The sequence below is a fragment of the Scyliorhinus torazame genome, chromosome 11 (genome assembly GCF_047496885.1).
Source record: "Scyliorhinus torazame isolate Kashiwa2021f chromosome 11, sScyTor2.1, whole genome shotgun sequence".
NCBI lineage: Eukaryota > Metazoa > Chordata > Chondrichthyes > Carcharhiniformes > Scyliorhinidae > Scyliorhinus > Scyliorhinus torazame.
Genome location: NC_092717.1, coordinates 229,699,663 through 229,727,228, shown reverse-complemented (window position 1 = coordinate 229,727,228; position 27,566 = coordinate 229,699,663). Strand labels below are relative to the sequence as shown.

Genomic DNA, 27,566 nt, shown 5'->3' with positions numbered 1-27,566 from the left:
TACTGGTAAATTCATTTTCACCACCCTATCAGGCAGTGCAATCCAAATTCTAAACATGTTGCCTTGGTTACAAGATGGCGTAGTACCGTGGTGCCTCTCTGCAAGCTCTCCCCCACAGATCCTCTTCCTACGGGCGCTATTCTCTCTCTCTTCCCCCCGCCCCCCACGCCGGGTGGGAGAATCGCCGGGGCGGTGTGGCGAGATTTGCACACGATTCTTCTTCCCCCCCCCCCCCCCCCGGAAACCAGCGGCGCGCGATTCGCACCGGGCCGCTCGGAGAACCGGCGAGCGGCGATTCTCCGACCCAAATGGGCCGAGCGGCCGCTACGACACGACAGGTTCCCGCCAGTGCCGTCCACCCCTGGTCGCTGCCGGCAGTAACTCTGCGGGAACGCTGGGGGGGGGAGCCTGTGGGGGAAGGAGGGGGGCTCCTTCACCAGGGTGGCCTCCAATGGGGTCTGGCCCGCGATCGGGGCCCACCAATCGGCGGGCCAGCCTCTCTCTTTTCCCCCCCCCTCCTGGGCCTACCTCCTTCCGCACGCGGCCCCAGAACACCGGCCCCATGTAGGTGAGGGGCCGGCGTGCGTAAGACCCGCGCATGCGCAGGATGGCGCGGCCCAACTGCGCATGCACAGGTTGGTGCGGCGCCCATTTGGTACCGCGTAAGGACGCTGGAGCGGCGTGAACCGTTCCAGCGCCATGCTGGCCCCCTGTGGGGGCCAGAATAGGTTGTGTCCGGGCCCTGTTCGCGCCATTGTGAAACGCGACGACGGGGCGAACACTTAGCGTCCATATCGGAGAATCGCCCCCTACATCTTTTATAACCATTCTAACCTTTTAACACCCAATGTCTATGTTTATGTATTTACCTTGTGTACTTATCGTATGTTCTATTTTTTCATGTATGGCACGATCGGCCTGGACTGTACGCAGAACAATACATTTCACTCGCGGTACACGTGACAATAAATCTAAATCTAAAAAGGCTTTACTTTATGCTGCCTGTGGTTCTGTCAACTTTCTTAAATCTGGTTATTGAATGTTTAGCATTGGAAACAGTTTCTCCCTATCTAAGCCCTTCATGATGTTAAAGCTTTCTTAGCCTTCTCTGCTCTAAAGAGGACAGACAATTCAACTCCTCCATTCTGTCCAGGTGACTGGAATCCTCCAGTCCAGAACCATTCCAGTAAACCTCTTCCATAAACGTCTCGCCCTTCCACAGTACCACAGGGGATGTTAGAGCGGCTGCTTGGACAAAGTGGCAAATAGAACAGGATTCCATCAAAATAGGAAATTCCGGCTTTTGTATTATAGAGGAATGTATTATTCTTTTCAATTTTAATTTTAATTTCCCATTGCTGGGGAGTTGGAACTGATTTAACCTCCTACAGAGCCTTTAGCATTTAATTCTCTCTCTTTCTCTTCTCCTCCTCCCCCCCCCCCCCGGACATGGCACAGAAATCACAGTTCCAGTGAGTTAATTGATCGAATGGTTAGAATGCCACACTTGGATTAGGGGAATACTGTGCAAATTGACTTGCAAAGCTGATGATACAATCAAGGAAATGAGCAAACCTGTATCTTCAAAAAAATAATAGGAGCAGGAGTAGATCACGGGATCCCTTGAATCTGCTCCGCCATTTAATAAGATCATGGCTGATCCTTTATTTCAACTCCACATTCCTGCCCTAGCCCTGTATCCCTTGGTTCTACTATATTAAATATATTATATAAATATTAAATTATACACTAAATTCTATCAATCCCAGCTTTAAATGACTGAACATTCACAGTCCTTTGGGATAAAGAATATTCTTATTTAACACCTTGAAATACAAATCGCTTACAACACAGAAACAGGCTGTTTGGCCCATCTGATCCATGCTGGTGTTTCTGCTCTGTACACATTTGTGACCGCCGTGATATTGAAGTTTTCAGAGTTCAAATTGTCAATACCACCGCCCGCCCCCCCCCTCCAATACCAGATTTGGTTGATATTAAATGATGGTTGAGCTCCACGTGCTGTTACAAGTGTAAACTGCTGACACTCTCTCAGCCAATGCTGCTTGTGATGTATCACTTTCTTCAAGAGGTTACAGGATTTCTGGCTGAAAAGAAAAAAAATCTCTAAATATCTGCAATAAATCACATTAATTCACACTGCTAGATCGCTGTGATTTTATATAAATACATATATATTCACATTGGGGATACCCTCCATCGTGTGTGGCCCTACCATCACGCTAAATGGGATAGATTTCAAACAGATCTAACAACTCAGCACTGGGTACCTAGGAGGTATTGTCGGCCATCAGCAGCAGAATTGTATTCCACCACAATCTGCAATCTCATGGCCTGGCATATCCCCCATTCTACCATCACCACCAAGCCAGGGGATCAACCCTGGTTCAATGAAGAGTGCAGGAGAGCATCTCCGAGAGCAACACCAGCCCCGCGCCGGGCCGGAGAATAGCTGCGACCGCGCCACGCCGCCCCGATGCTGGCGCATGATTCTCTGAGGTGCGGGGAATCGGTGCCATTTGCGCCGGCGCGTTTGGCGCGGCGCCGGTCACGGGCCGCTGTCCGCGGCCAGGCCGCCGATTCTCTGGCCCAGATTGGCCAAGCGGCCGCGCGGAATCGGCAGAGTCCCGCCGGTGCCGTTCACCCTTGGTCGCTGCCGGAGGGAACTCTGCGCAAAGGATCGGGGGACAGCCTGTGGGGCAGGGAAAAGCGCTCCTTCATAGAACATTACAGCGCAGTACAGGCCCTTCGGCCCTCGATGTTGCGCCGACCTGTGAAACCACTCTAAAGCCCATCTACACTATTCCCTTCTTGTCCATATGTCACCGGGGGGGCCTCCGATGGGGTCTGGCCCGCAATCGGGGCTCACCGATCGGCGGGCCGGCCTCTCCTCCCCCTGGCCTACTTTGTTCCGCTTCCGGCCCCAGAAACACCATGTTGCTTCAGGGCCGGAGCGTTCCCCGAGTCTACCGCGCATGCGTCGGTTGGTGCTTCGCCACTGCGCATGCGTCGGTTGGTGGTTCGCCACTGCGCATGCGCGGGTTGCCGCCGCCTCCAGTCCGCGCCAGGATGTACGGCTGGAGCAGCGTGAACCGCTCCAGCGCTGTGCTGGGCCCCTATGAGGGCCAGAATCGCTACTGCCTGCGCCCGTTTCGCGACGCCGTTCACGACAGCGCGGACACTTAGTCCCGCGATCGGTGAATCGCGCCCGAGGTGTCAACCTGATGAAAATACAACACAGGACTGCTTGTGTGCCAAACAGCATAAGCAGCAAGTGATAGACAGAGGTAAGTGATTCCACAACAAACACATCTGATCTAAGCTCTGCCACATCCAGCCGTGAATGGTGGTGGACAATTAAACAACTCACTGGAGGCCGAGGCTCCACAAATATCCCCATCCTCAATGATGGAGGAGCCCAGCACACATGTGCAAAAGCCAAGGCCGAGGCATTTCCAGTATCCTTCAGCCAGAAGTGCCGAATCGATGATTAATCTCAGTCTCCTCCAGAGGGCCCTCGCATCAACGATGTCAGTCTTCAGCCAATATGATTCGCTCCACGTGATATCAAGAAACGGTTGAAGGCACTGCATACTGCAAAGGCTATGGGCCCTGACAATATTCCAGCAATAGTACTGGAGACTTGTGCTCCAGAACTTGGCATACCCCCTCGCCAAGCTGTTCCAGTACAGCTACAACACTGGCATCTACCCGGCAATGTGGAAAGTTGCCCAGGTGTGTCCTGTACACAAGAAACAGGACAAATGGGCGGCACGGTGGCACAGTGGTTAGCACTGTTGCTTCACAGCGCCAGGGACCCAGGTTTGATTCCCGGCTTGGGTCACTGTCTGTGCGGAGTCTGCACATTCTCTCCGTGTCTGCATGGGTTTCCTCCGGTTTCCCCCCACAAGTCCCGAAAGACATGCTTGTTAGGTGAATTGGACATTCTGAATTCTCCCTCTGTGTACCCGAACAAGCGCCGGAATGTAGCGATTAGGGGCTTTTCATAGTAACTTCATTGCAGTGTTAATGTAAGCCTACTTCTGACAATAATAAAGATTATTATTAAATCCAACCCCTTTCACAAACATTCAATCCCACCACAGCCAACAACAGTGGCAGCAGTGTGTACTATCTACAAGATGCACTACAGCAACTCACCGAGGTTCCTTAGACAGCATCTTCCAAACCCACGGCCACTACTATCTAGAAGGACAAGAGCAGCAGATACCTGGAAATCCCACCACCTGGAGGCTCCCCTCCAAGTCACTCACCACTCCGACTTGGAAATATATTGCCGTTCCTTCGGTGTCGGGTCAAAATCCTGGAACTCCCTAACAGCATTTTTGGTGTACCTACCTCTGGGACTGCATGGTTCAAGAATGCAGCTCACCATCTGAAGGGCAAATAAGGATGGGCAATAAATGCTGCCCTAGCCAGCGATGCCCACATCCCACAAATGAATTTTTTTAAAACAGCATATCGGCCTTTAAATGCCTACAAGTACATTTTTTAACGGGGGTTGGGGTGGGAACCACAGTGCCCTGTAACATCTAGGCCAGAGACATCAATTATATTTTACAAACACTTACCTGCAGCATTTGATTTGGTGCATTACTTTTGACTACTCTCTTTCATTTTTTAACTCTTCTGTATCTTGTTTCTCTTCGCATTCATTTTCTCCATATTCTTCTTCCAGCTCCTTTTCCTCATTATCATCTTCATCACTGGATTCTTCTACAACTGTGAATGTATTTCTGTTTCCAACAGTCATATTTCGTACTTTGGAACTGATGACTTTGATATCAGCTTCCGCTGGGACGGTTTCTGTACTGTTTGTGCTCATTTCATTAGAACCGCTGCACATGTGAGACTTCGCATCCAGATCTTCTCCTAAAACAGGGGATTGAAGCAAGCTCCGTGATTAGTCCCGTACTTTACTGAATTACTTTTACCGTTATTATCCCGTTTATTAAAGCAGCTGAATGACATTTTGAAATGACTCCGTAATTTTGCAGGAACACATTCAGCAGCCCCAAACCAGTAGAAATGTAGCCCCTTAACCTACCCGGTTCAGCCGAGAAACGTCCAGCTGTCTTTTGTGCTGAGTATAGTTTGTGGTGAGCCGTACAATAATGTTCAAATTCTAGCTTCTTTGGATAATGTTGCCTAGGGAGATCTGACCCCATCAAATTGGTGTTGTGTAAATGAAACATCAAAAGCAAACGCCTCAGGCAAACTTGCTGCTACAATTCATTTCATATTATTCTCATTTGATTATGAATGACTGTCGATCTAGATTGTTGGCTGAATTAAATGTTTCTGACTTTACCGTGATGTCAGTTTGAAAGGTGTTGTATGGTCCTTTTTAGCTCTGGAATCTGAAATCCAATCATGAACCAGCAATAGAAGCTCAAAGCAATTTACTTGCACATCTTTCAATTTAATCCATTGTACAGGCAATTGCTTCTCACAATTGCCATCTCCTCTATACCAAACACAGACTAGGGAGGCGACCCTCACAAACCGTAACTATTTGATGACGCTAGGAGTAACCCCGACGTGCCATGCTATGTCACATTTATTTTGCAGAATTGGCTTTTTCCATGGCACACCGGGGTCCCCACTGCAATTGAGGGGGATAGGACTAAATCTCTCGAACAGGTCTCGCACCTCTGAGATCAGAGCACCGTTTTTAAAGGGCGCCTGAATTTTGGATAGCTGCTGCAGCCTCCCCGAGAATGCTAACGGGTCCCTCCCTGCCCCGCCCCTATCCTACTTCCTCCTCCTACTTCTGCGTTTAGCACCCCCCCTCCCCCCCACATAGTACCACATCCTCATTTCACCCTCACCCACCCACACTCTTCCCCCCCCCCCCCCACGTTTTGCTGGGGGTTGCCCCTGCAACTTCTAAGAAACATTTGAGAACAAAGAGACAGGCTCATTTAAAAAAAAAACTGCGGTTAGGAAAACACCTTTTTTCCTGTAAAAATAAGCAGTCTAATTCTCCCCTTTGAAGCTGCCTCAACCTGTCGATCAAGAAACTTTCAGCAGGCAATGGAGGGTGAAAATGATTGTAAGCAATCCAGTTCAAAGCTTTCAGCATTCTAGCCATACACACAGACTTCTATACTTAAAAGGGCAATAAAATTGTGTGAGAACCACTTCAAAGCTTTCCACCATTTTAAAAGGATAATTTTACTTTCTTCTCAGACCTTTAAACTTGGCATTCTGACAGATTATTGAAAGTGTTTAGGGGTACAGATGAAAACACTTTCATTTTATTGTGAGAAAACTTAAATTTTTACATACTGACTGCTTAATCGGTTTAAAGGCTGGAGAGCTGCCAAACGAGCCCCATCCAGGGGATGACTCCCGCCCTGCACCCCTCCAGACCAGCACTAGCCCCCCCCAAGCCCCTACCTCCCATGAAGTACCTCCCTCAGCACCATGACGGCAATTGTTCGGAGGATACTTACCACCTTGCCACCCTCAGACTGCAAGCTGCCAGGTCCTCGTTCCAAAATACTTGCACCAATTCACACCTGCCGGACTGTGGTTGGGAAGGCCAGAGCATCCCAGTTGGATAGTGAACGGTGTGTCCTGCCCGACAATGAGAGGTAAAATAGCTCGAATGAGCTATTTGCAAGGTCCTGCCAGGTTGGGGCAGGAAACCTGGCTGGGGCATCGGGAAACCCGGTATGGCCGGCGGGGCGGGCATGGAGACTCCCAACGGGTCTGCTACCCTGCACAAATCCTGATTCTGTCCTGACGCGGGATTCTGCAGGCCATCGTGTAATCCCGCAAACATGACCCCGACTTTCTGGTTGCTTGGCATTTCAACCTATTCTCATGCTCGCACCTCTGTCCACGGCCTGCTGCAACGTTCCAGTGAAGCCCAGAATGAGCTGGAGGAACAGAACCTCAGTTTCCCATTAGGCTCTTTACAGCCTTCTAGAATACAACAACTCCAGAACAGGGGGCGGGATTCTCCACTCCCGCGCCAAAGTGGCCGCGCCGTCGAGAACCTCGAGGTTCACGACGGCGCGAAACGGCCCCGATCCCGACCATTCAGGCCCCGAAAATGGGCCAGGATCGGGGCCGCGTCATCTACACGTGCCAGGCCTTGTCGCCCATGTAAAGGCGGCGCCACATAGATGATGCGGCCGGTGCTGCATAACGGGCATCATCCGCCCCGCAAGAAGATGGCGGATGGATCTTGCGGGGCCGCGGAAGGGAGGAGGTCCTCCTCGCGCCCATGACCTCTGACCTCTAGTTTGAATTTATTTGTTTTCATGTTTTTGCGTTTCAGACAGAGTTGACTGTTATTCTGCTATTAACACCTACTCTGGACCTTACGTTGTGTCTTTACCACTACTACCCTTTCCCCCTTTGCCTTTTGTTTCATAACATCTTTGGTATTTAATCTCCCCCTTACCTCTAACATATCCCTGACCTTTTGTTCCACCTGACTTTTTCAAAGGCATAAAACCCGTCACATTTTGACCTCTTTTCAGCTCTGAAGAAGAACCATAATGGACTTGAAACGTTAACTCTGTTTCTCTCTCCACATAGGACCAGCATCTTCTGTTTTCATTTCAGATTTTCAGCATCTGCTGTATTTTGCTTTAATCTGATTGTTTTAACCCCAGATGGAAGAGATAGAGAAAGCAACGTTCAGGCAAGCAGTGATTACACATACCATCTCCTGAGTTTGTACTGGATGTTGCCTCCACAAAGTTATCTGAATCAGAGAATGACATTGTCCTCATAATGGACACATTGTTGTTCGAACCGAAGGTGCAATTGTTTAGATTTGAGTTGCAGATACAAATCTTGCAGATGACTGGAGAGTGCGAGTGTCCTTCTAGAGAAAAAAATTGAAACTTGAAAACTCAGCTGAGCACCTTATATTTTATCACAGGTCACGGGGGGAGATTTCCAGACCGCATTAGCCGTCAGCGAGAATGGCGACGCAGCGGGAAATCCCGGCAGAATCGGGAAACGGGATTCTTGCCGGCGAGATTGCATTTTCCACGCTCCTCGCCGGTGACATAATGAGGTTCACGTACAGAAAGGGTGGGAAACCCATCACATTGCAATATACTTACGGAGCCCCCTGTCACATGATCCCCCTCCCCCCTCGCTGAATAATCATTCAGGGGGTTGATTTTCTGTGCTGATCCCCGGGGGTGTCCGATCCCTGTGCCTTGCTGGCTCCACCAGCAACCACCCTCTCCCCCTCCACACAGTGATAACACCCCCAGTGCATTTCCTTTTCAGAGAGGCTCAAAACCTGGAATAAAACGCGGCTGTGCAGCTGGAGAGCTACGAGCCGAGTTTCAGTTAGTGCCTGGCACTCTGAGTAAATATGGGAAATATCCGCCCAATGTCTCATTTTGACGGGGATGCCCAGAATAATACAAATTAAGGCGTGATTAGTGCAATAACCTTACATGACTTGGCATGCTTTTTTGGTGTTTTTCTGTCCAAACTACTGAGGATGTTCAGGAGAATTTCCTTACCGAAATTCCGCTTCAATATTCCTGAACGGTAAAACCTTTTCTGGGGGCATTGGCAATTATTTTCCACTTTTCACTGGCAAAATACAATCATCTCTGAGCTAAATGTAATCTCTGGAGAGCACACATACCATGGCAGGTTTTTTTACGCAGAGGGTGGTGAGTGCCTGGAACGCGTTGCCAGGGGAGGTTGTGGAAGCAGATACATTAACAGCGTTCAAAAGGCATCTTGACAAGTACATGGATAGGATGGGTATAGAGGGATACGGCACAAGGACGCGCTGAGGGGTTTAGCCATGGGTGGTATGACCATTACAGCCTGGGAGGGCCGAAGGGCCAGTTCCTGTGTTGTTTTGGTCTTTGTTCTGTCTGGATTCAGCAGGCTCCTGACCCAATCAGTTTTAAATTTGGCTCTGTAAAAGTTCTATTATTTTAAAAGAAAAGTCTTTGTTCATCTCATGCTCAATTTCAATTTCTGTCTCTGCTGTGTTGATATTTGCTTCTTCCACTAATCACCCTCCCGTTACACACCTGGGGCGAAATTCTCCGGAAACGGCGCGATGTCCGCCGACTGGCGCCCAAAACGGCGCAAATCAGACAGGCATCGCGCCGCCCCAAAGGTGTGGAATGCTCCAACCGAGCCCCAACCTTAAGGGGTTAGGTCGGCGCCGGACAAATTTCCGCCTCGCCAGCTGGCGGAAAAGGCCTTTGGTGCCCCGCCAGCTGGCGCGGAAATGACATCTCCGGGTGACGCATGCCCGGGTGCGTCAGCGGCCGCTCACGGCATTCCCGCGCATGCGCAGTGGAGGGAGTCTCTTCCGCCTCTGCCATGGTGGAGACCGTGGCGGAGGCGGAAGGGAAAGAGTGCCCCCATGGCACAGGCCCGCCCGCGGATCGGTGGGCCCCGATCGCGGGCCAGGCCACCGTGGGGGCACCCCCCAGGGCCAGATCGCGCCGCCTTGTCCCGCCAGTAAGGTAGGTGGTTTAATTTACACCGGCGGGACAGGCATTTTAGCGGCGGGACTTTGGCCCATCCGGGCCGGAGCATCACGCGTGGGGCTGCCCGCCAACCGGCGCAGCGCGATTCCCACCATCACCGAATCTCCGGTGCCGGAGACTTCGGCAACCGGCGGGGGCAGGATTCACGCCAGCCCCCAGCGATTCTCCGACCCAGCAGGGGATCGGAGAATCTCGCCCCTGTTTCCCTCCCCAACTTCATTGTTCCTCCCACAGTGAACCACTAATCTTGCAAACCCACTGAACAGCAACAAAACTGCGGCCTACCACCCCGTCCCATGACCCACCATTACCTTGGCAAGTTTAACTCAGCTTCCAACCCCACCCCCACCAACTTGAGATTTTTATTTTGTCAATAAGACTTTCCCCCAAAATTGCCTCGTAGGCCCAGCACCCTCCTACTAACTGAACTGTTTCAATTTCTCATACAGCCACCCAACCCCTCCACCGCGCCGCCACCCCTCCACCGCGCCGCCACCCCTCCACCGCGCCGCCACCCCTCCACCGCGCCGCCACCCCTCCACCGCGCCGCCACCCCTCCACCGCGCCGCCACCCCTCCACCGCGCCGCCACCCCCGCCACCGCGCCGCCACCCCCGCCACCGCGCCGCAACCCCTCCACCGCGCCGCCACCCTCCACCGCGCCGCCACCCTCCACCGCGCCGCCACCCTCCACCGCGCCTCCACCGCGCCGCCACCCCTCCACCGCGCCGCCACCCTCCACCGCGCCGCCACCCTCCACCGCGCCGCCACCCGTCCACCGCGCCGCCACCCGTCCACCGCGCCGCCACCCCTCCACCGCGCCGCCACCCCTCCACCGCGCCGCCACCGCGCCGCCACCCCTCCGCCGCGCCGCCACCCCTCCACCGCGCCGCCACCCCTCCACCGCGCCGCCACCGCGCCTCCACCGCGCCGCCACCCCTCCGCCGCGCCGCCACCCCTCCGCCGCGCCGCCACCCCTCCACCGCGCCAGCACCCCTCCACCGCGCCGCCACCCCTCCACCGCGCCGCCACCCCTCCACCGCGCCGCCACCCCTCCACCGCGCCGCCACCCCTCCACCGCGCCGCCACCCCTGCGCCGCCACCCCTGCACCGCGCCGCCACCCCTCCACCGCGCCGCCACCCCTCCACCGCGCCGCCACCCCTCCACCGCGCCGCCACCCCTCCACCGCGCCGCCACCCCTCCACCGCGCCGCCACCCCTCCACCGCGCCGCCACCCCTCCACCGCGCCGCCACCCCTCCACCGCGCCGCCACCCCTCCACCGCGCCGCCACCCCTCCACCACGCCGCCACCCCTCCACCACGCCGCCACCCCTCCACCGCGCCGCCACCCCTCCACCGCGCCAGCACCCCTCCACCGCGCCGCCACCCCTCCGCCGCGCCGCCACCCCTCCGCCGCGCCGCCACCCCTCCGCCGCGCCGCCACCCCTCCACCGCGCCTCCACCCCTCCACCGCGCCGCCGCCCCTCCACCGCGCCGCCGCCCCTCCACCGCGCCGCCGCCCCTCCACCGCGCCGCCACCCCTCCACCGCGCCGCCACCCCTCCACCGCGCCGCCGCCCCGCCACCCCTCCACCGCGCCGCCACCCCTCCACCTCGCCACCACCGCACCGCCACCCCCCCATCCCATCCCTCTTCCCTGCCTCAGCACTGCCACCACACTCCTCCCCCACGCCCCATCCCTCCTTTCTGCCCCAGCACTGCTCTTCGGCCCCTCCCTCCTTTACTCCCTCTCTCCCCCATCTTCAATCCTTTACCCCAGAAAGCCAGGTGGATATTTTAAATCCCCAGTGGGATTTGCCTACTCAGGTCTTTCTCGCAGGTTCCGATCCTAACATTCTACCCTGAGCAGGTGGAAAGAACTCCGATCAGTAACCTGCTGGTCCTTCTGCCAAGTCTGCTTGTGGATTTTAATTCACTTCCTTTCTCTTTACGTTCAACTCTGAAATGTGGTAAAGTGTGATATCTGAAGGTTATGGGGCTTCAATCAGATTTTTCATATCCAGTCCAGCTGCTCTCCAGTGATAACATGATGGCTGAAATGTTACCTTCCACTGTTACTCGGAATTATTCCATTACTGCTTCAATGCTCCCCTGCGGTGCAGTAATCTAAACAGGTTCCAGAGATCGTGGGCTGGATTCTCCGCCGGTGGGATGCTCTGTTTCGCAGGCAACCCGGGGGTTTCCCGACGACGTGGGGGTGCCCCACAATGCGAAACCCCATTGACTTGCCGGCGTAAAGGAGCAAGCTGCCGGCGGGGTGAAATAGAAATGTGGCGCGGCGGGGCAGAGAATCCAGCCCCAGATTACTCCGTTTTGATTCCCTGGTGTTTTGCATTAATGTAACATCTGGACTGTGACATCTGGACTGTGACATCTGTGGAGCAATGACTACTTTCAAAATATTTAAATAAATTAAGAACTTACTTTGAGACGACAATGCTTCTACAGAACTTTGCAGCTTTGAAATAGGGCTTTCTGTAGAAATGAAATATGACAAATTAGAAACTGCCCCTTCTTTCAGCAAGTATTTATGATATAGCTGTCGTAGTTCTAGTTTTACTCTGAGCTGACCTTCTCTAAGCCCTTCCACCTCTACTTCTCCCGCCTGCTTTAAAACCCTTCTCACAACCCATTGTTAGAGATCCCGGTCTGTCATCCTTCCTCATCTCTCCCATCAAGGCTCAATGTCCAGGTCCGTAACTGATTCCATTTGGGAAGTGCCTTGAGACATTGTTACGTTAAATTCACTGTATACATGCAAATCATTGGTGCGTAATGAATATTCATTGCATATGTTAATATATATTAATGTTGCTGAAATTAAGATTTTCATCTTGTACTCAGCAGGCCAAATGCAAGAATGCAAAATTTCAAAAATTACAATTTATACTACTGGAGGAAAGGGTACTGATTGGTTGGCTAGTCAACTCTGGGTGGCTGAGACGCTGTCATGAAGAAAGCAAAAAGGAATTACAGGCTCCCCAAGCTCCTGAGTCGTTTAAAAAAAAGGCACAAGGCTTGAACATGTACCTTTTTTTTGCAGAGTCACTGCATATGAATGTATTTTGCTTCCAGCAAGCATAAATGAGCCATGTTAGAAGCTCGACTGATTATCTTAAATTAGTTGAACATAGAACATACAGTGCAGAAGGAGGCCATTCGGCCCATCGTGTCTGCACCAACCCACATAAGCCCTCACTTCCACCCTATCCCCGTAACCCAATAACCCCATCTAACCTTTTTTGGAAGGGCAATTTAGCATGGCCAATCCACCTAACCTGCACGTCTTTGGACTGTGGGAGGAAACCGGAGCACCCGGAGGAAACCCACGCACACACGGGGAGAACGTGCAGACTCCGCACAGACAGTGACCCAGCAGGGAATCTAACCTGGGACCCTGGCGCTGTGAAGCCACAGTGCTAGCCGCGTGTGCTACCCTGCTGCCCAGTTGTTAGCATAGCACAATAAAAAGCAGAAGAACTCAACCATTGGGGAAATTGGAATTCAAAATTGGGGCTGCAAAGAAGAAAAAGGCATTGCAGTCAGCTGTGGCTCTCTTTTCAGAGTCAGAAGAATGTGGGTTCAAGAGTCCCTCCAGGGGCCTGAGCACCCAGGCTGACCTGGCAAATGCAATACTGAGAGAATGGTCACTGACAGAGATTCTGTTTCAGATGAGACGTTAAACTGAGGCCCTGTCCTGTCCTAGTGGGTAGATGTAAAAAATTCCATGGCACTATTTAAATAAGAGCAGCAGAGCTCTCACTGGTGTCCTCGCCGATATTTATCCCTCAACTAACATTCAAAAAACAGATTATCTGATCACTATCAGAGTGCTGTTCATAGGACTCTGCTTGGCACAAATTGGCTGGTGCATTTCCTATATTGCAACAGTGACCATACTCTTAAGTGCTTTGAGGTCTCCACTGGTCATGAGAAGCATCATATAAATGCCGATCTTTTTAAAAGATTCATCTGATTTCAGCATGTTCAAAAATGCAAATCTATCAAGAAGTGCTGGCAACAATGCAAAAATGTATTTATTTCATGATTCATTAACTATATTTTTATCAATTTAAATCCCTAGTGATATTTAAATACATAACTCATTGGGTAGTGTTTTATATATTTATTTTAATATTTTACGTTTTTAACAGAATTACAAAAAAAATTCTTCAATTCAATTTTGTAGTAACAGTTTAATGGTGGTCTTAATTGTATAGCCATACTTCCTGCAGTGAACAGCCTTTTGCTAACCCAACCCTTTAAAATGCAGTTCAGTATTGTTAATAGCATCCAAACTGAAACCAAGACACCGAGACTTTCTTTATCAAAAGAGTTGTTTTTTGACTTGTTCAGGCTCTCCGTTCACCTCCCATTCAACCCAGTCTCCCAGCTATCCCTTATTTATACTCTTGGCATACAGTTCTTTGCCTGAGGTAGGTCCTTGCCAATCATTCATTGAACCACAGAAAAGTGCCATAATTTTGTATTATAGTTAAGGCAAGAAGGAAGGCCCCCAATTGAACCTTGTGCTGTTGGCGCTAGTCTGATTCACGTGCTAGCTGTCCCATCAATTGAGCTAACCAGGCCCTCTATCCCCTATTTCTATGTGTTCGAAGACATCACCTGTTTCTCCTAACCTTAACAATGTCAAGATTTTTAATGCAATTAACGTGACATTAGCAACTATAATTATGTAGACAGTTGTGAAACTATGCTTTATTCTTCCAATACCTACTGTGCAAAGGGAACCGACAGATTGATAAAAAGGACAATTATTTAAAATGCATTTGACTCCGTTTTAAGAAATTGAACATGATGATTGATGTTATGGAAGCATAACTAACATGGGTGTAAGATTTTGGTAGTTCTATTAACGTTTAGAATCTGTAATATCTGTAGATTTTATTCTGTAACCGCAGTTTACAATTAAATGGTTTACTTTTGACTTTCTGTTTGGACAATTAAGGCAAGGCAGTCGGGGGGGGGGGGGGGGCAGGAAAGAAGCTGTTTGTAAAGAAACAAAGTTGTTTTTTGATGGAGCACCTTCGAGTCTTGAGCTGCAGCTGTTTTAAAGATCACAATACAATTGGGTAAAATGTTGTTTGAAGAAATAGCTAACAGCAACCTGAACTTAAGATGACACTTCAGGCGGGATTTTCCAGCCACGCCCACCAGCAGGATCTTCCCACCAATGACAACACCCCACCACGGATTCCCGGGCGCCATAAAGTGCAAACAACAGAAAACCCCATTGACAGCAGCGGGATGGGAATATCCCACCGCCGGCACAAAACACCCGGGTCGGGGAAGGCGGAAAATCCTGCTCTATGTTTATCAAGCCATGCATTGCTTTAATTGATCTGTACCAGAGAGGAGACCTTTATTCTCTGATATTATATTAGGAAATGGTCTTCACTGATGATTTTAATGGCTTTAGTGTGGGGCTTGGGATAGGTCTGATCTCTAAACAAGATGGCAGAACTGATCCTGGTTCCTAGGGGACAAGTCCAATTCTTGACTCCTGAGGTCATGGAAGGGGAGTAACTCTTGACGGGAAAATGATGGGAAAACTGGGGATGGGGGAAAGGATGAGAGCAAGAACTTCTGTTCTTCCTGGACCACAAGTAGTGCTGTAAAGTAACTTATCTCTTCCCCAAAGCTGTCCTTGCCTCCATTCTGCTGTCAGGTTTCCCAATTGGTTATTATAAACCTGTGAGCTGATATTTTATCCTTGGAATTGGTTTAAATATTTGATCTCCCCATTGGGCTTTACTGCAAACTATTTAACCTGATTAAGGACAATTCTGATAGTACCTTGAGCCATCAATAAGTACTTACTGGAAGGAGCTAGCCCCAGTGATGAAGGGGCTGGTAGAGTATGGCCAGTAGAATTAACTGTTAAGAACCAAAAGAGAAAGGTTAAACAAACTCAGTATCAACGTTTCGCTATAATTAAAAGTAGAAGTGCAGGAATCGCGGGGTTAATGATAAGACACTTGCAGGCTGTCAAGCTGCAGCTGCGCTTAAACAATACACCCCCCCCCACACACAATCGGGGCCAAAAAGATGGGAAAGGTTATGCTGGAGCGCCCATACAGCTGATGGGTTGGCTGGGGCCAGAGGGCACCCATGGGGGTGCCCCGTGAAGGTAACCTGTATGACCCAGGGCGCTAGGTTTAAAGTGGGCTGTCAGTGGCATGCACAGCTGCATGGCTGCCTTGCTGGTTGTGGTAATGGTGTTGCGTACCCGTCAACCCCGACCACATAGCCCACTGCCTGGCCACCCCCCACTACTCCCCCCAGCCTTGGCAGGAGCCCCTGGCCAGCGGTACGGCTGTCAATAAAGTATGGTGGTGCTGGACACTGTCCGTACGCCCACTCTGTCTCAGCAGCCACCACGCAGGTTCGCGATTAGTGAGTGCACACGTGGACCTCGGCCCATCGGAGGCAGAGAATCACGGATGGGCCCACTAGTTTTTTGCGAATGGTGTTTCAACTACAGGCGCCGTGCGTCGCAATGACGCCATTTTTGAGGAGGTGGAGCATTGTGATTCGCCGTCAAACCGGTACCTGCTGCGATTTCGGCATCGGGAGTCCATCGCCCAATCGCACACCCCAATTTTGGCATCGGCCAATGGAGAATCATCCCCACGGTCTTTCGAGCCAGGGTTCCATTCTGGAATCTTCCCGTCCAGTTGGAACATCAACTGGGATCGAATCATTGAAATCTCATTGAAATCTCATATCAATTACCAACTTGCATTTATATAGCAGCTTTAAGGATGTAAAAGTGCCCAGAGTGCTTTACAGGAGCATGCGCAACATTTGGCTCTCAATCACATTCTGAGGGGCATGGACAGGGTGGATAGGGAGCAGCTGTTCCCCTTAGTTGAAGGGTCAGTTACGAGGGAACACAAGGTGAGGGGCAGAAGGTTTAGGGAGGATTTGAGGAAAAACATTTTTACCCAGAGGATGGTGATGGTCTGGAACGCACTGCTTGGGAGGGTGGCAGAGGCGAGTTGCCTCACATCCTTTAAAAAGTGCCTGGATGAGCACTTAGCACATCATAACATTCAAGTCTATGGGCCAAATGCTGGCAAATGGGATTAGGTAGGCAGGTCAAGTGTCTTTCATGCGTCAGTGCAGACCCAAGGGCTGAAGGGCCTCTTCTGCACTGTATCATTTTGTGATTCTGTGCCAAGCTGCTTATGCCAAGCACACAACATTGAATTATATTATTTGCTACATTGGGCCACAATTTTCTGTCGCAGGATATCTAACTGCATCTGCCGTCAGTTAGATTAGCTCTTTCATGTCTTGGACTGTAAATTCTTTTGGGTGACGAGTCACTGAAAGTGGGAGCTGAGAAACCAGAAATCTGGGATGTGAGTGAAGAGATTAAGGAACGGTTTAATGACTGAACTCGTCAGATTGATTGAAGCACTGTAGAATTAACAGCGCAAGAACCAAGAAGGAAGTGTAAATTAGAACGGGTGAATTCAGTGTTAAAGCAGGTTCACCACGAGGAGGAAGACTGGATTAGGAGAGAGAAGAAGAGGCAGAACGGGAAAGTGAAAGGATTGACATTTTAAAACTTTACATTTTTAAATCTCCAACAACAATTAAAACCTGAAAGATTGACAATTGTAGTAACTAATTTCATTGCCAGAGAGGTTGACCGGCAGTAATTGATTACCTATTATGCCATCAAAAGGGTACTTTGACTGAAATGGATAAGGTTTAACTTTATGTGGTAAGGTTACGCAAATGCAGCCAACATCACACTGCTCAATCTGTTTCAATGTTGTGGCAGACACTGATATGTGGGCACTGTATGTTGGCAGGATGGCACGAATCGGACAATTCTGACTATTTGAGTTTAAATGTGCATCAGTCCCTCGCCTGAAGTACCATTTGCACATAAATAACAATTTATGTCATTAGCTCCGCCTTTTCTCTGATAATAAATTATGCCTCATTTTATTATACTGCACAGAATGACTGCCATTCATCATATAACACTGAGCACATAGGTACTAAATGGCTTCATGAAGATCAATTGGGACATTCAGTTGCCAATGCATTTTGGCAGCTCTGTTGATCGATCGTTAGTTTCCGAGGATAGTTCTTGTGCATGCCTGAGGCCTACTCCACAAGCCCCAGCTTTTAACTGGCAAATGTTAACGGCTGTAATCATCTTGGGTCCTGGAAGTACGGGCTCCTAAATAAGCTTTTGCTGGCTTGTATTTTTTACCCAGCGAGTGGTTAGGATCTGTAATGGGATGCCTGAGAGTGTGATGGGGCAGATCCAATCATGGCGTTCAAATGAGGATTGGATCATTATGAGAAAAGGAAAGATTTTCAGGAATATGGGGAAAAAGTCGGAGAGTGACACCTGCTGTTGCAGAGAACTGGCATTGTCCATGATGGTCCGAATGTACTTCCTCTGTGCTGCAATCATTATAATTATATTTATATTCATTTCTCATCAAAGGCACTTGCGTTATCTCAAAAGTTTGTGAGGTAAAATAACATTAGCTAATAATAATAATCGCTTATTGTCACAAGTAGGCTTCAATGAAGTTACTGTGAAAAGCCCCTAGTCGCCACATTCCGGCGCCTGTTCAGGGAGGCCGGTACAGGAATTGAACCGTGCTGCTGGCGTTGTTCTGCATTACAAGCCAGCTGTTTAGCCCACTGTGCTAATAGTTGATTAAAGAACATCAAATTCACAACATCCCAGTGGAATTGCAGTTGATCTTAGATCAGTGACTACATTCACCATTTTACAGAGAATACATAAAAACTAATTAAAGGGCTTTCAACATTTCTTGTCACTAATAATATAATCTTTTTTGTCACAAGTAGGCTTACATTAACACTGCAATGAAGTTAATGTGAAAATCCCCTAGTCGCCACATTCTGGCGCCTGTTTGGGTACACCTAGGGAGAAATCAGAATGTCCAATTCACCTAACAAGCAGGTCCTCCTGTGGGAGGAAACCGGAGCACCGGAGGAATCCCACGCAGATACAGGGAGAATGTGCAGACTCCGCACAGACAGTGACTTAAGCCGAGAATCAAACCTGGGACCCTGGCGCGGTGAAGCAACAGTGCTAAGAATGCCACAGGCTCACCACTCTCTGGTTGAAGAAGTTCCTCCTCATCTCTATCCTAAATGGTTTACGCCATATCCTCAGACTGTGACTCCTGGTTCTGACTGCCTCACCATCAAAAACATCCTTCTTGCATCTATCCTGTGTAGACCTGTTAGAATTTTATAGGTTTCTGAGATTCCCCCTCATTCTTCTAAACTCCAGCGAATATAATCCTGACCAATTCAATCTCTCCTCGTACGTCAGTCCCGCCACCCCAGGAATCAGTCTGGTAAACCTTTGCTGCACTCCCTTTAGGGCAAGAACATCCTTCCTCAGGTAAGCAGACCAAAACTGCACACAATATTCCAGGTGTGACCTCATTAAGGCCCTGTGTAATTGCAGCAAGACATCCCTGCTCCTGTACTCGAATCCTCTTGCTATCATGGCCGGTACAGGCTTGGAGGGCCGAAGGGCCTATTCCTGTGCTGTATTGTTCTTTGTTCTATACCATTTGCCTTCTTTACCGCCTGCTGCACCTGTATGCTTACCTTCAGTGACTGGTGTACGAGGATACCCAGGTCTTGTTGCACATTCCCCTCTCTCAATCTATAGCCATTCAGCTAATAATCTGCTTCCTGTTTTTGTTATCACATGTGGATAACCTCACATTTATCTGCATTATTCTGCATCTGCCATTCATTCGCCACTCACTCAACTGAAGCATCTCTGCATTCTCCTCACAGTTCACCCCCCCCCCCCCAAACCAACTTTGTGTCACCTGCAAATTTGGAGATATTACATTTAGTTCCCTCATCTAAATCATTAATATACATTGTGAATAGCTGTGGTCCTTGCACTGATCCCTGTAATACTCCACTAGTCACTGCCTGCCATTTAGAAAAAGCCACTTTATTCCTACACTTTGTTTCCTGTCTGCTAACCAGTTTTCTACACTTCTAATACACCAACCTCAATCATAGAGTTTACAGTGCAGAAGGAGGCCATTCGGCCCGTCAAGTCTGCACCGGCTCTTGGAAAGAGCACCCTACCCAACGTCAACTCCCCCACCCTATCCCCATAACCCACTAACCCCACCCAACACTAAGGGCAATTTTGGACACTAAGGGCAATTTATCATGGCCAATCCACCTAACCCGCACATCTTTGGACTGTGGGAGGAAACTGGAGCACCCGGAGGAAACCCATGCACACACGGGGAGAATGTGCAGACTCCTCACAGACAGTGACCCAAGCCGGAATCGAACCTAGGACCCTGGAGCTGTGAAGCAATTGTGCTATCCACAATGCGACCGTGCTGCACTTTAATTTTACACGCTAATCTCTTATGTGGGACCTTGTCAAAAGCATTCTGAAAGTCCAAAGAAACCACATGCACTGGCCCCCCTCATCAACTCCACTCATTACATCCTCAAAGAATTCCAGTAGCTTTGTCAAGCATGATTTCCCCTTCATAAAACCTGGTGACTCTGTCTGATCCTGCCATTGTTTTCCAAGTTTTCTGGTATTAAATCTTCTATAATGAACTCTAGTATTTTCTCCACTACCAACGTCAGGCTGACTGGTCTATAATTCTCTGTTTTCTCTCTACCTCCCTTTTTAAATATTGGGGTTACATTCGCTACCAGAGTCTATAGAATCTTGGAAGATGTCCATCAATACATCCAATATTTCCAGGGCCACTTCTTAAGTACCCTGAGATGTAGATTACCAGGCCATGGAAATTTATCGGCCTTCAATCCCATAATTTTCACCAACATCATTTCCTTACTAATATTGATGTCCTTCAGTTCCTCCCTCTTACTAACCCCTGTGTTCCCCAATATTTTGGGTACATTATTTAATAATAATCTTTATTCGTGTCACAGGTAGGCTTACATTAACACTGCAATGATTTGTGTCCTCCTTTGTGAAGATGAGGTATGTATTTAGTTGGTCAGCCATTCCTTTGTTCCCCATTATAAATTCCCCCTGTTTCTGACTGCAAGGGACCTACATTTGTCTTCATCAATTTTTTTCTCTTCACATACCTATAGAAGCTTTTATTTCAGTTTTTATGTTCCCCGCAAGCACACTCGTACTCTATTTCCACCTTCTTAATCAATCCCTTTGTCCTCCTTTGCTGATTTCTAGACTGTTCCCAATCCTCAGGTCTGCTGTTTTTTCTGGCCAATTTATATGCCTCTTCCTTGAGTCTAATACTATACCTAATTTCCCTTGCAAGCGGTGGTTTGGCCACCTTTTCCATTTTGCTATTGTGTCAGACAGGAATGAATAATTGTTGCAGTTCACCCATGCACTCTTTGAATGTTTGCCATCGCCTATCATCCCGTTAAGTAACGTTCCCAGTACATCATAGCTAACCCGCTCCTCAGACTAACAGAGTCTGAATAAAAGACTCTGTTAGCGAGCAATGTGCCAGAAAGGTAGCAAGCACAAAGTTTAATAAAAATGCTGAAAGTATTCAGTAGACCTGGCAGCATCGGTGGAGAAAGAAAGTTAACATTTCATTGGTTAATGTCTGCCAGGACAATATTTACCTTGCTTTCCAATTATCTGTTCGCTCAGATGTGGGTCACACATTTCAAGTGCCTGAAAGAAGATGCCACAGGCCTTCTTCCCTTTCCGGAGGACCGCAGAAAGTAGCTCCGCTGCCTTGGAAAGCAGTTCAGACTTGGAGCTGATGACATTAAGTTCATGTTGACTGAGAATCCGGGTACTATACAGGAAATATGTGATCTGCTCAATCAATGGAAGCGACATTGATGTACTGAGCGTGTAGTAATGTCTGCGCAAATCTATCCATCACAAACAGAAAGTACAGATATGAGCTTAAAAAGATTATTGCAAGTAATGAGCTGCAATCTTTTAAAACATTAACATTTCATAATCTTTATTGTCACAAGTAGGCGTACATTAACACTGCAATGAAGTTACTGTGAAAAGCCCCTAGTTGCCACATTCCGATACCTGCTCGGGTATACTAAGGGAGATTCAGAATGCCCAAATTACCGAACATCATGGGCGGGATTCTCCGACCCCCCCCCCCCCCCCCCCCCCCCCCGGCCGGGTCGGAGAATCGCCGGGGGCTGGCGTGAATCCCGCCCCCGTCGGTTGCCGAATTCTCCGGCACTGGATATTCGGTGGGGCAGGAATCGCTGTGCATGCGCGGGGATGCCGTGAGCGGCCGCTGACGCTCCCGCGCATGTGCCGCCCGGCAATGTCATTTCCACGCCAGCTGGCAGGGCACCAAAGGCCTTTCCCGCCAGCTGGCGGGGCGGAAATCAGTCCGGCGCGGGCCTAGCCCCTCAAGGTGAGGGCTCGGCCCCTCAAGATGCGGAGGATTCCGCACCTTTGGGGCGGCGTGATACCGGACTGATTTGTGCCGTTTTTGGCGCCGGTCGGCGGACATCGCGCCGATTGCGGAGAATTCCGCCCCATGTCTTTCGGGATTTTTGGGAGGAAACTGGAGAACCCAGAGGAAACCCAGGCAGACACAGGGAGAACGTGCAAACTCCACACAGACAGTGACCCAAGCCGGGAATCGAACCCGGGTCCCTGGCACTGTGAAGCAACACTGCTAACCACTGTGCTACTGTGCTGCCCTATCCCACCTTTCTGTGCCTTCTTCATTTATTGTCTTATTTACTGCACGATTTACATTCATACAAAAAATGTAACATAGAAAAGTGTCAGTCTTTCTCATCGTCAGAATCCTAGGGTCAACAACAACAACTTGCTGCTATTTAATAGTGCCTTTAACATAGAAAAACGCCCCAAGATGCTCTAGAGAAGGTAGTGAGCCAAAAATTGACCTGGGTCGAAAGAAGGAAATATTAGAGAGGGCGAACTGGCTAAATCCTTGGCCAAAGTGGTGGGTTTTAAAGAGTGTCGAAGGTTGAGTTGTGAACAGTGGAGAGGTTTAGAGAGGGTATACTGGCTGGCTACAGGAGGAGTTGAAGGGAGTGGCTGGCAGGTGCGCAAGGCCAGATTTGGAAGAGGCAGAGTTGCCAGAGGGATCTACGAGCCTGGATAACATTACAGAGTTGGGGTGAGGAGACCATGAAGGGATTCGAACATGAGGATGAAAATGTTTTTTTTTTAAACCGAGGTGTTGGAAGGCAGGGAGCTAATGTCTCCGGGACTCCATTGAAATAATAAATAAATGGCCATTTCAAAGAGCGCCGGCCAGATGGGATGCATTAGACATAGTAAATGTGTGGAAAAGATCCAGCAACATTATATCACTTTTATATTTTCATTTGGAGTAAAGTATCCATTTTGATAGCTGCAGAAGTGTGAATTTGCTGCGCTCTATCAGACTGAGAGACACCGCCTTGCTGAGGTATTTGACTCCACAGAGAATCGCCTAAACCTCCAGGGTGCAATCAGTTACAAAGGCCATGGGGACACCAGATACTTATCGCATTCTTCTCTAAACCAAAATAAAATGAAAAGACAAACCCCAGGCAAGTACCTTAAAGGGTGCACAGTTTGTCACAGTCAATGTTGGTTTTATGAAAACTTCTGGAACATTTAATGTGTTCCTTTCACTTTGGCAAGATCCTAAACAGTTGTTAACTGTTGTTTTTACTGATCTGGCTGAAAAGGTACTTAGTAACAGAATGAGAACTCTTACCGGATTGTATCCACCCAGACGACATCACTTCACAGCCCAGATATCTATCCGGAAGTTTAGATGTCTTGCAGCTTCCCACTGCAGCTGATTGTATTGAGGCGGTGAAGCTGCTCCGCTCAGCAGCTTCTTTTGAAAGGTCCAGCCCCTCCTTATCCCTCCCACATGAAACGTCACAGGGGAATCTCCAAGGATATCTGGGCCCTGAACACCAAGTGCAAAAAGTGACTGAATGCCATCTCCTCGTCTGGACAGCCATGTTTGCATTCCTTGCTTTGCAGCACACTGTTAAACGATTTCTTTGTAAACAAGAGCTGTCAATCACATCCACTGCCTATTTCCATCTGTAATATTCCCCAGCTCCGCACCTGCCTCAGCTCCTCTGCAGTTGACCTCCCCCCATTACCTTTATTACCTCGAGGCCTGACCATTCTAGCACTCCTGGCCATTCTCTCATATTCTACACTCTGAAAACGCCTGAGCTCTCATCCAAAATTCCTCTGCTGTTAGTACTCCATGCTCAGTCCTGTCCCCCTATCCTCCCTGTCATTGCTGAACTACACTGCTCCCAGTCAAGCTATAACTTCTCATCCTAGTTTTCAAGCCCCTCTGTGGCCTCCTACCCTATCTCTAGTCTCCTCCAACCCTGTGACACCACCGTGACGTGCCTCTGAATCTGGTCCCTTAAGTATCCCCAATTCAAAATACTCTACCATCCGCGCTCTCAGCTGGACCCAAAGCTCTGGAATTCCCTCCCCAAACCTTTCCACCTCTCTGACTTCTTGCTCCTTCATTACGATACTCCTAAAACCTATCTCTTTGATGAGGTGTTTGGTCATCTGCTCTCACACATATTATGTGGTTCTGTGTCCAATCTTGCTACATAAAACTCCTTTCAAGCTCCTGTAGCTCCTTGCGATGTTTTACTGCATTAAAGGCACTATATAAATGCACATTGTTGTTGTGGAGTTTGGATTGAGATTCGTTAATCGCTATTGATTTAAACGTATGGATCTCATCCCTCGAGGGTAATGTAACTTCAACCAATGATATTGTTTCACTTTTCATCATTAATCTCACTCTTAACAGAGACCGCACCTGGAGTATTGTGCACAGTTTTGGTCCCCTTATTTGCGGAAAGATGTCGTATTGGAGGCAGTTCAGAGGAGGTTCACTAGGTTGATTCCAGAGATGAGGGGTTTGTCATGTGAGGAGAGATTGAACAGTTTAGGCCTGTACTCTCTAGAGTTTAGATGAATGAGGGGAGATCAAATGGAAGTATACAATATGCTAAAAGGTATGGATCAGAATATAAGAACATAAGAACTAGGAGCAGGAGTAGGCCATCAAGCCCCTCGAGCCTGCTCCGCCATTCAATGAGATCATGGCTGATCTTTTTTGGACTCAGCTCCACTTTCCGGCCCGAACACCATAACCCTTAATCCTTCAAAAAACTATCTATCTTTATCTTAAAAACATTCAATGAAGGAGCCTCAAATGCTTCACTGGGCAAGGAATTCCATAGATTCACAACCCTTAACAGCCTCCCGTAAAGGGCAGGTCGTGCCTAACTAATTTAGTGGAATTTTTTGAGGGTATTACCAGTGCGGTAGATAACGGGGAGCCAATGGATGTGGTATATCTGGATTTCCAGAAAGTTTTTGACAAGGTGCCACACAAAGGATTGCTGCATAAGATAAAGATGCATGGCATTAAGGGTAAAGTAGTGGCAGCCAGCTGAATACACAGAAGACAAAATCAAAGAAAAACAAAGGTATAATTGCCCAGACCCTGAGAAGCCAGGAGGAGGAGACAGTTAAGATCTAGCAGTCTCAGAAAGCAGACAGGCCAGGTTCCAGCCACCAAGCCTGAAGGCCAAGTTTACAGCAAACAAGCGTCTAAGTCTTAGAGCCGAGACAGTGCAGAAGACCTTTGTAGACCCAGTTTTATGACAGTGGAGCTCTGCAAGACAATCTACAGAGGGTGTCATCCATCGCCAGTGCCTGCTGCTGCAAAAGGGGGAGGAACTACCTGAGGAGGAGATGGAGGAACGGCACATCTCCTCCGATGAGGAGTACGTCAAAGACGATGACTCTGAGGAAGTCCTCGAGCGTGGGGATATCAATCATGAAGCCATTGCAATGTCTAGATGAGGCAGATGAACTGAAGATGTGCTCATTGCTGTTAGATTGATGGAGGTTGGTGAGGACATCCCATTATCTTGACACGGCTTCTGTGGACATTGCTCTCCCTTCTGACTAATGGCAACACACACCCTCTGTGAGAAGGCCCCTGTCACGGGGAGGGAGTGGTTGCCCATAGTCCCGACATTGCAGAAGGTTGATAACTTGCAGTGGGGACAGGGCATAGACCCTCACAGAGCTTCTGTGAAAGTCTGATTCCTGTCTCGCTGATGGCAGCTCGCTTGCTCTCAATGACTGGGGTCACATCATGGCGCTGCAGTGGGGAAAGTTTAACCCCTCCTGATCTTGCGCCACGCTTCGTGAGCTGAATCCTTGAGGAATAATGTCACTGGAAGCAGAGGCAGAAGCTGATGGGGTGAGGGGGTCAGCTGTAACTCAAAGGTGCAGAGAGCACACAGGGAGAATGATTGTCTGATGCCATCCCGGTATATTCTCGCAAACGTTATAATTCCTATCGGGATCCAGACACAACTGATGTTTTCAGTCACTGTAAAGGAATGCCATCAATTTGGGGATGAGAATGGGGATGAGAAGATATCAGCCATGATTGAATGGCGGAGCAGACTCAATCGGCCAAGTAGCCTAATTCTGCTCCTATGTCTTATGGTCTTATTTGCTGGGAAGGTTGAACAAAGCACAGGGAGAAGGCCCTGGACTGAGAACCCTGCCTTTACCTTGTGCAGGAATCAAGTTTTCACTTCAGACTGACAGGAACATAGCTCATTCTAACAAGTGGACATAGAAAGGGTGAAATTCCCGTACTAGCCTCCCCGAACAGGCGCCGGAATGTGAGGACTAGGGGCATTTCACAGTAACTTCATTTGAAGCCTACTTGTGACAATAAGCGAATTTCATTTCATTTAATTTTCATTAGTGGATTAGTGGGAGTTTATTTCCAATAGTGAACATTATGTACCAATGTCCTTGTTGGGTAACAACTTCTAAACCTTCTTTATCCTGCTGTTACCTCTTGGTGCATCCCCAACGCCCACAGCGAAGGTGGAAGCAGCCTGCTGTGCCCTATTGTCTGTGATGTCCTTGGCAGGGGTCCTCTGGCAGACCAAGACTTTGGGGTTCCCCGGCCTGCTGTTGGGGCCCTACTGTGTGGCAGTGATACCCTCCTTGGCCAGGAGCTGAAGTAGTCACAGGATGAGGGGATTTGGATGGGTGGGACAGCCCCTGAATCACCTGGCTGGATGGCCCAGGGCTGTGCACCAGCTGATCCTCTCCCTCCCTGTGGGGGGCCTTTGGCTGCCTTCTTGGAAGGGCAGCTGGAGTGAGCTCCAGGTGAAGCAGATATCCCTTCCTGATTTCCCCTACCTTTTTTTCTTATTTGTTCCTGGGATGTGGACATCGCCGGCTGGGCCAGCATTTATTGCCCATTCCTAATTGCTCTTAGTGGCTTGTCAGGCCATTTCAGAGGACATTTAAGAGTCAACCATATTGCTGTGGGTCTGGAGTCACATGTAGGGCAGACCAGGTAAGGACGGCAGGTTAACAGCCCGAAAGGACATTAGTGAACCCGATTGTTTTTTATGACAATCGACAATGGTTTCATTAGGCTTTTAATTCCAAATTATTATTGAATTCAAATTTCAACATCTGCTGTGGTGGGATTGGAATCCAGGTGGCCAGAGCATTACTCTGGGTCTCTGTAAACTAGTCCAATGATAGCACCACTATGTTACTGCAGACCCAACATTGTTGACCCTTCACAGTGCTCAACCACACCCTCCACCAGCGTAGAGACACACACCTCAGTATTCCCCTCCTTTCTCACATTTTCTCCCAAATTTACACCCAACAATAAACAATAATCAGTGACGAATGTAAGGTCAATCCCCATATCAGTAACCACGATCCCATCCTCCCACCAAACCCCAGACATTGGCCTGCATGTTCACTTAAACAAATGATAAAAAGGAATCAGGGATCACCCATAGTCACCATTAACACACACAGTTCCCTTCCCCCCAACCCTCCCAGCCCCCAACCCCCATAATGTTCGATGTGATCCAATTCTCGAAAGTGCAGAATGAATAACGC

At 49.2% G+C, this 27,566-nt stretch overlaps 1 protein-coding gene across 2 annotated transcripts; it reads right to left on the bottom strand.

The window, feature by feature from the left end:
* Window positions 1-235: 235 nt before the first annotated feature.
* LOC140385837 (uncharacterized) lies at window positions 236-23,437 on the bottom strand. 2 transcript variants are annotated; one of them, XM_072468410.1, is made up of 7 exons: window positions 23,320-23,437; window positions 21,221-21,478; window positions 15,404-15,460; window positions 11,987-12,037; window positions 7,724-7,888; window positions 4,614-4,914; window positions 236-2,108 (listed from the first exon to the last, which is right to left on the bottom strand). In XM_072468410.1, exons 1-6 carry the CDS (start codon window positions 23,342-23,344, stop codon window positions 4,646-4,648), a joined length of 825 nt encoding a protein of 274 aa, XP_072324511.1. In that variant the 5' UTR covers window positions 23,345-23,437; the 3' UTR covers window positions 236-2,108; window positions 4,614-4,645. The 2 variants fall into 2 exon arrangements, with proteins under 2 accessions (XP_072324511.1, XP_072324512.1); XM_072468411.1 differs by lacking the exon at window positions 7,724-7,888.
* Window positions 23,438-27,566: the final 4,129 nt, after the last annotated feature.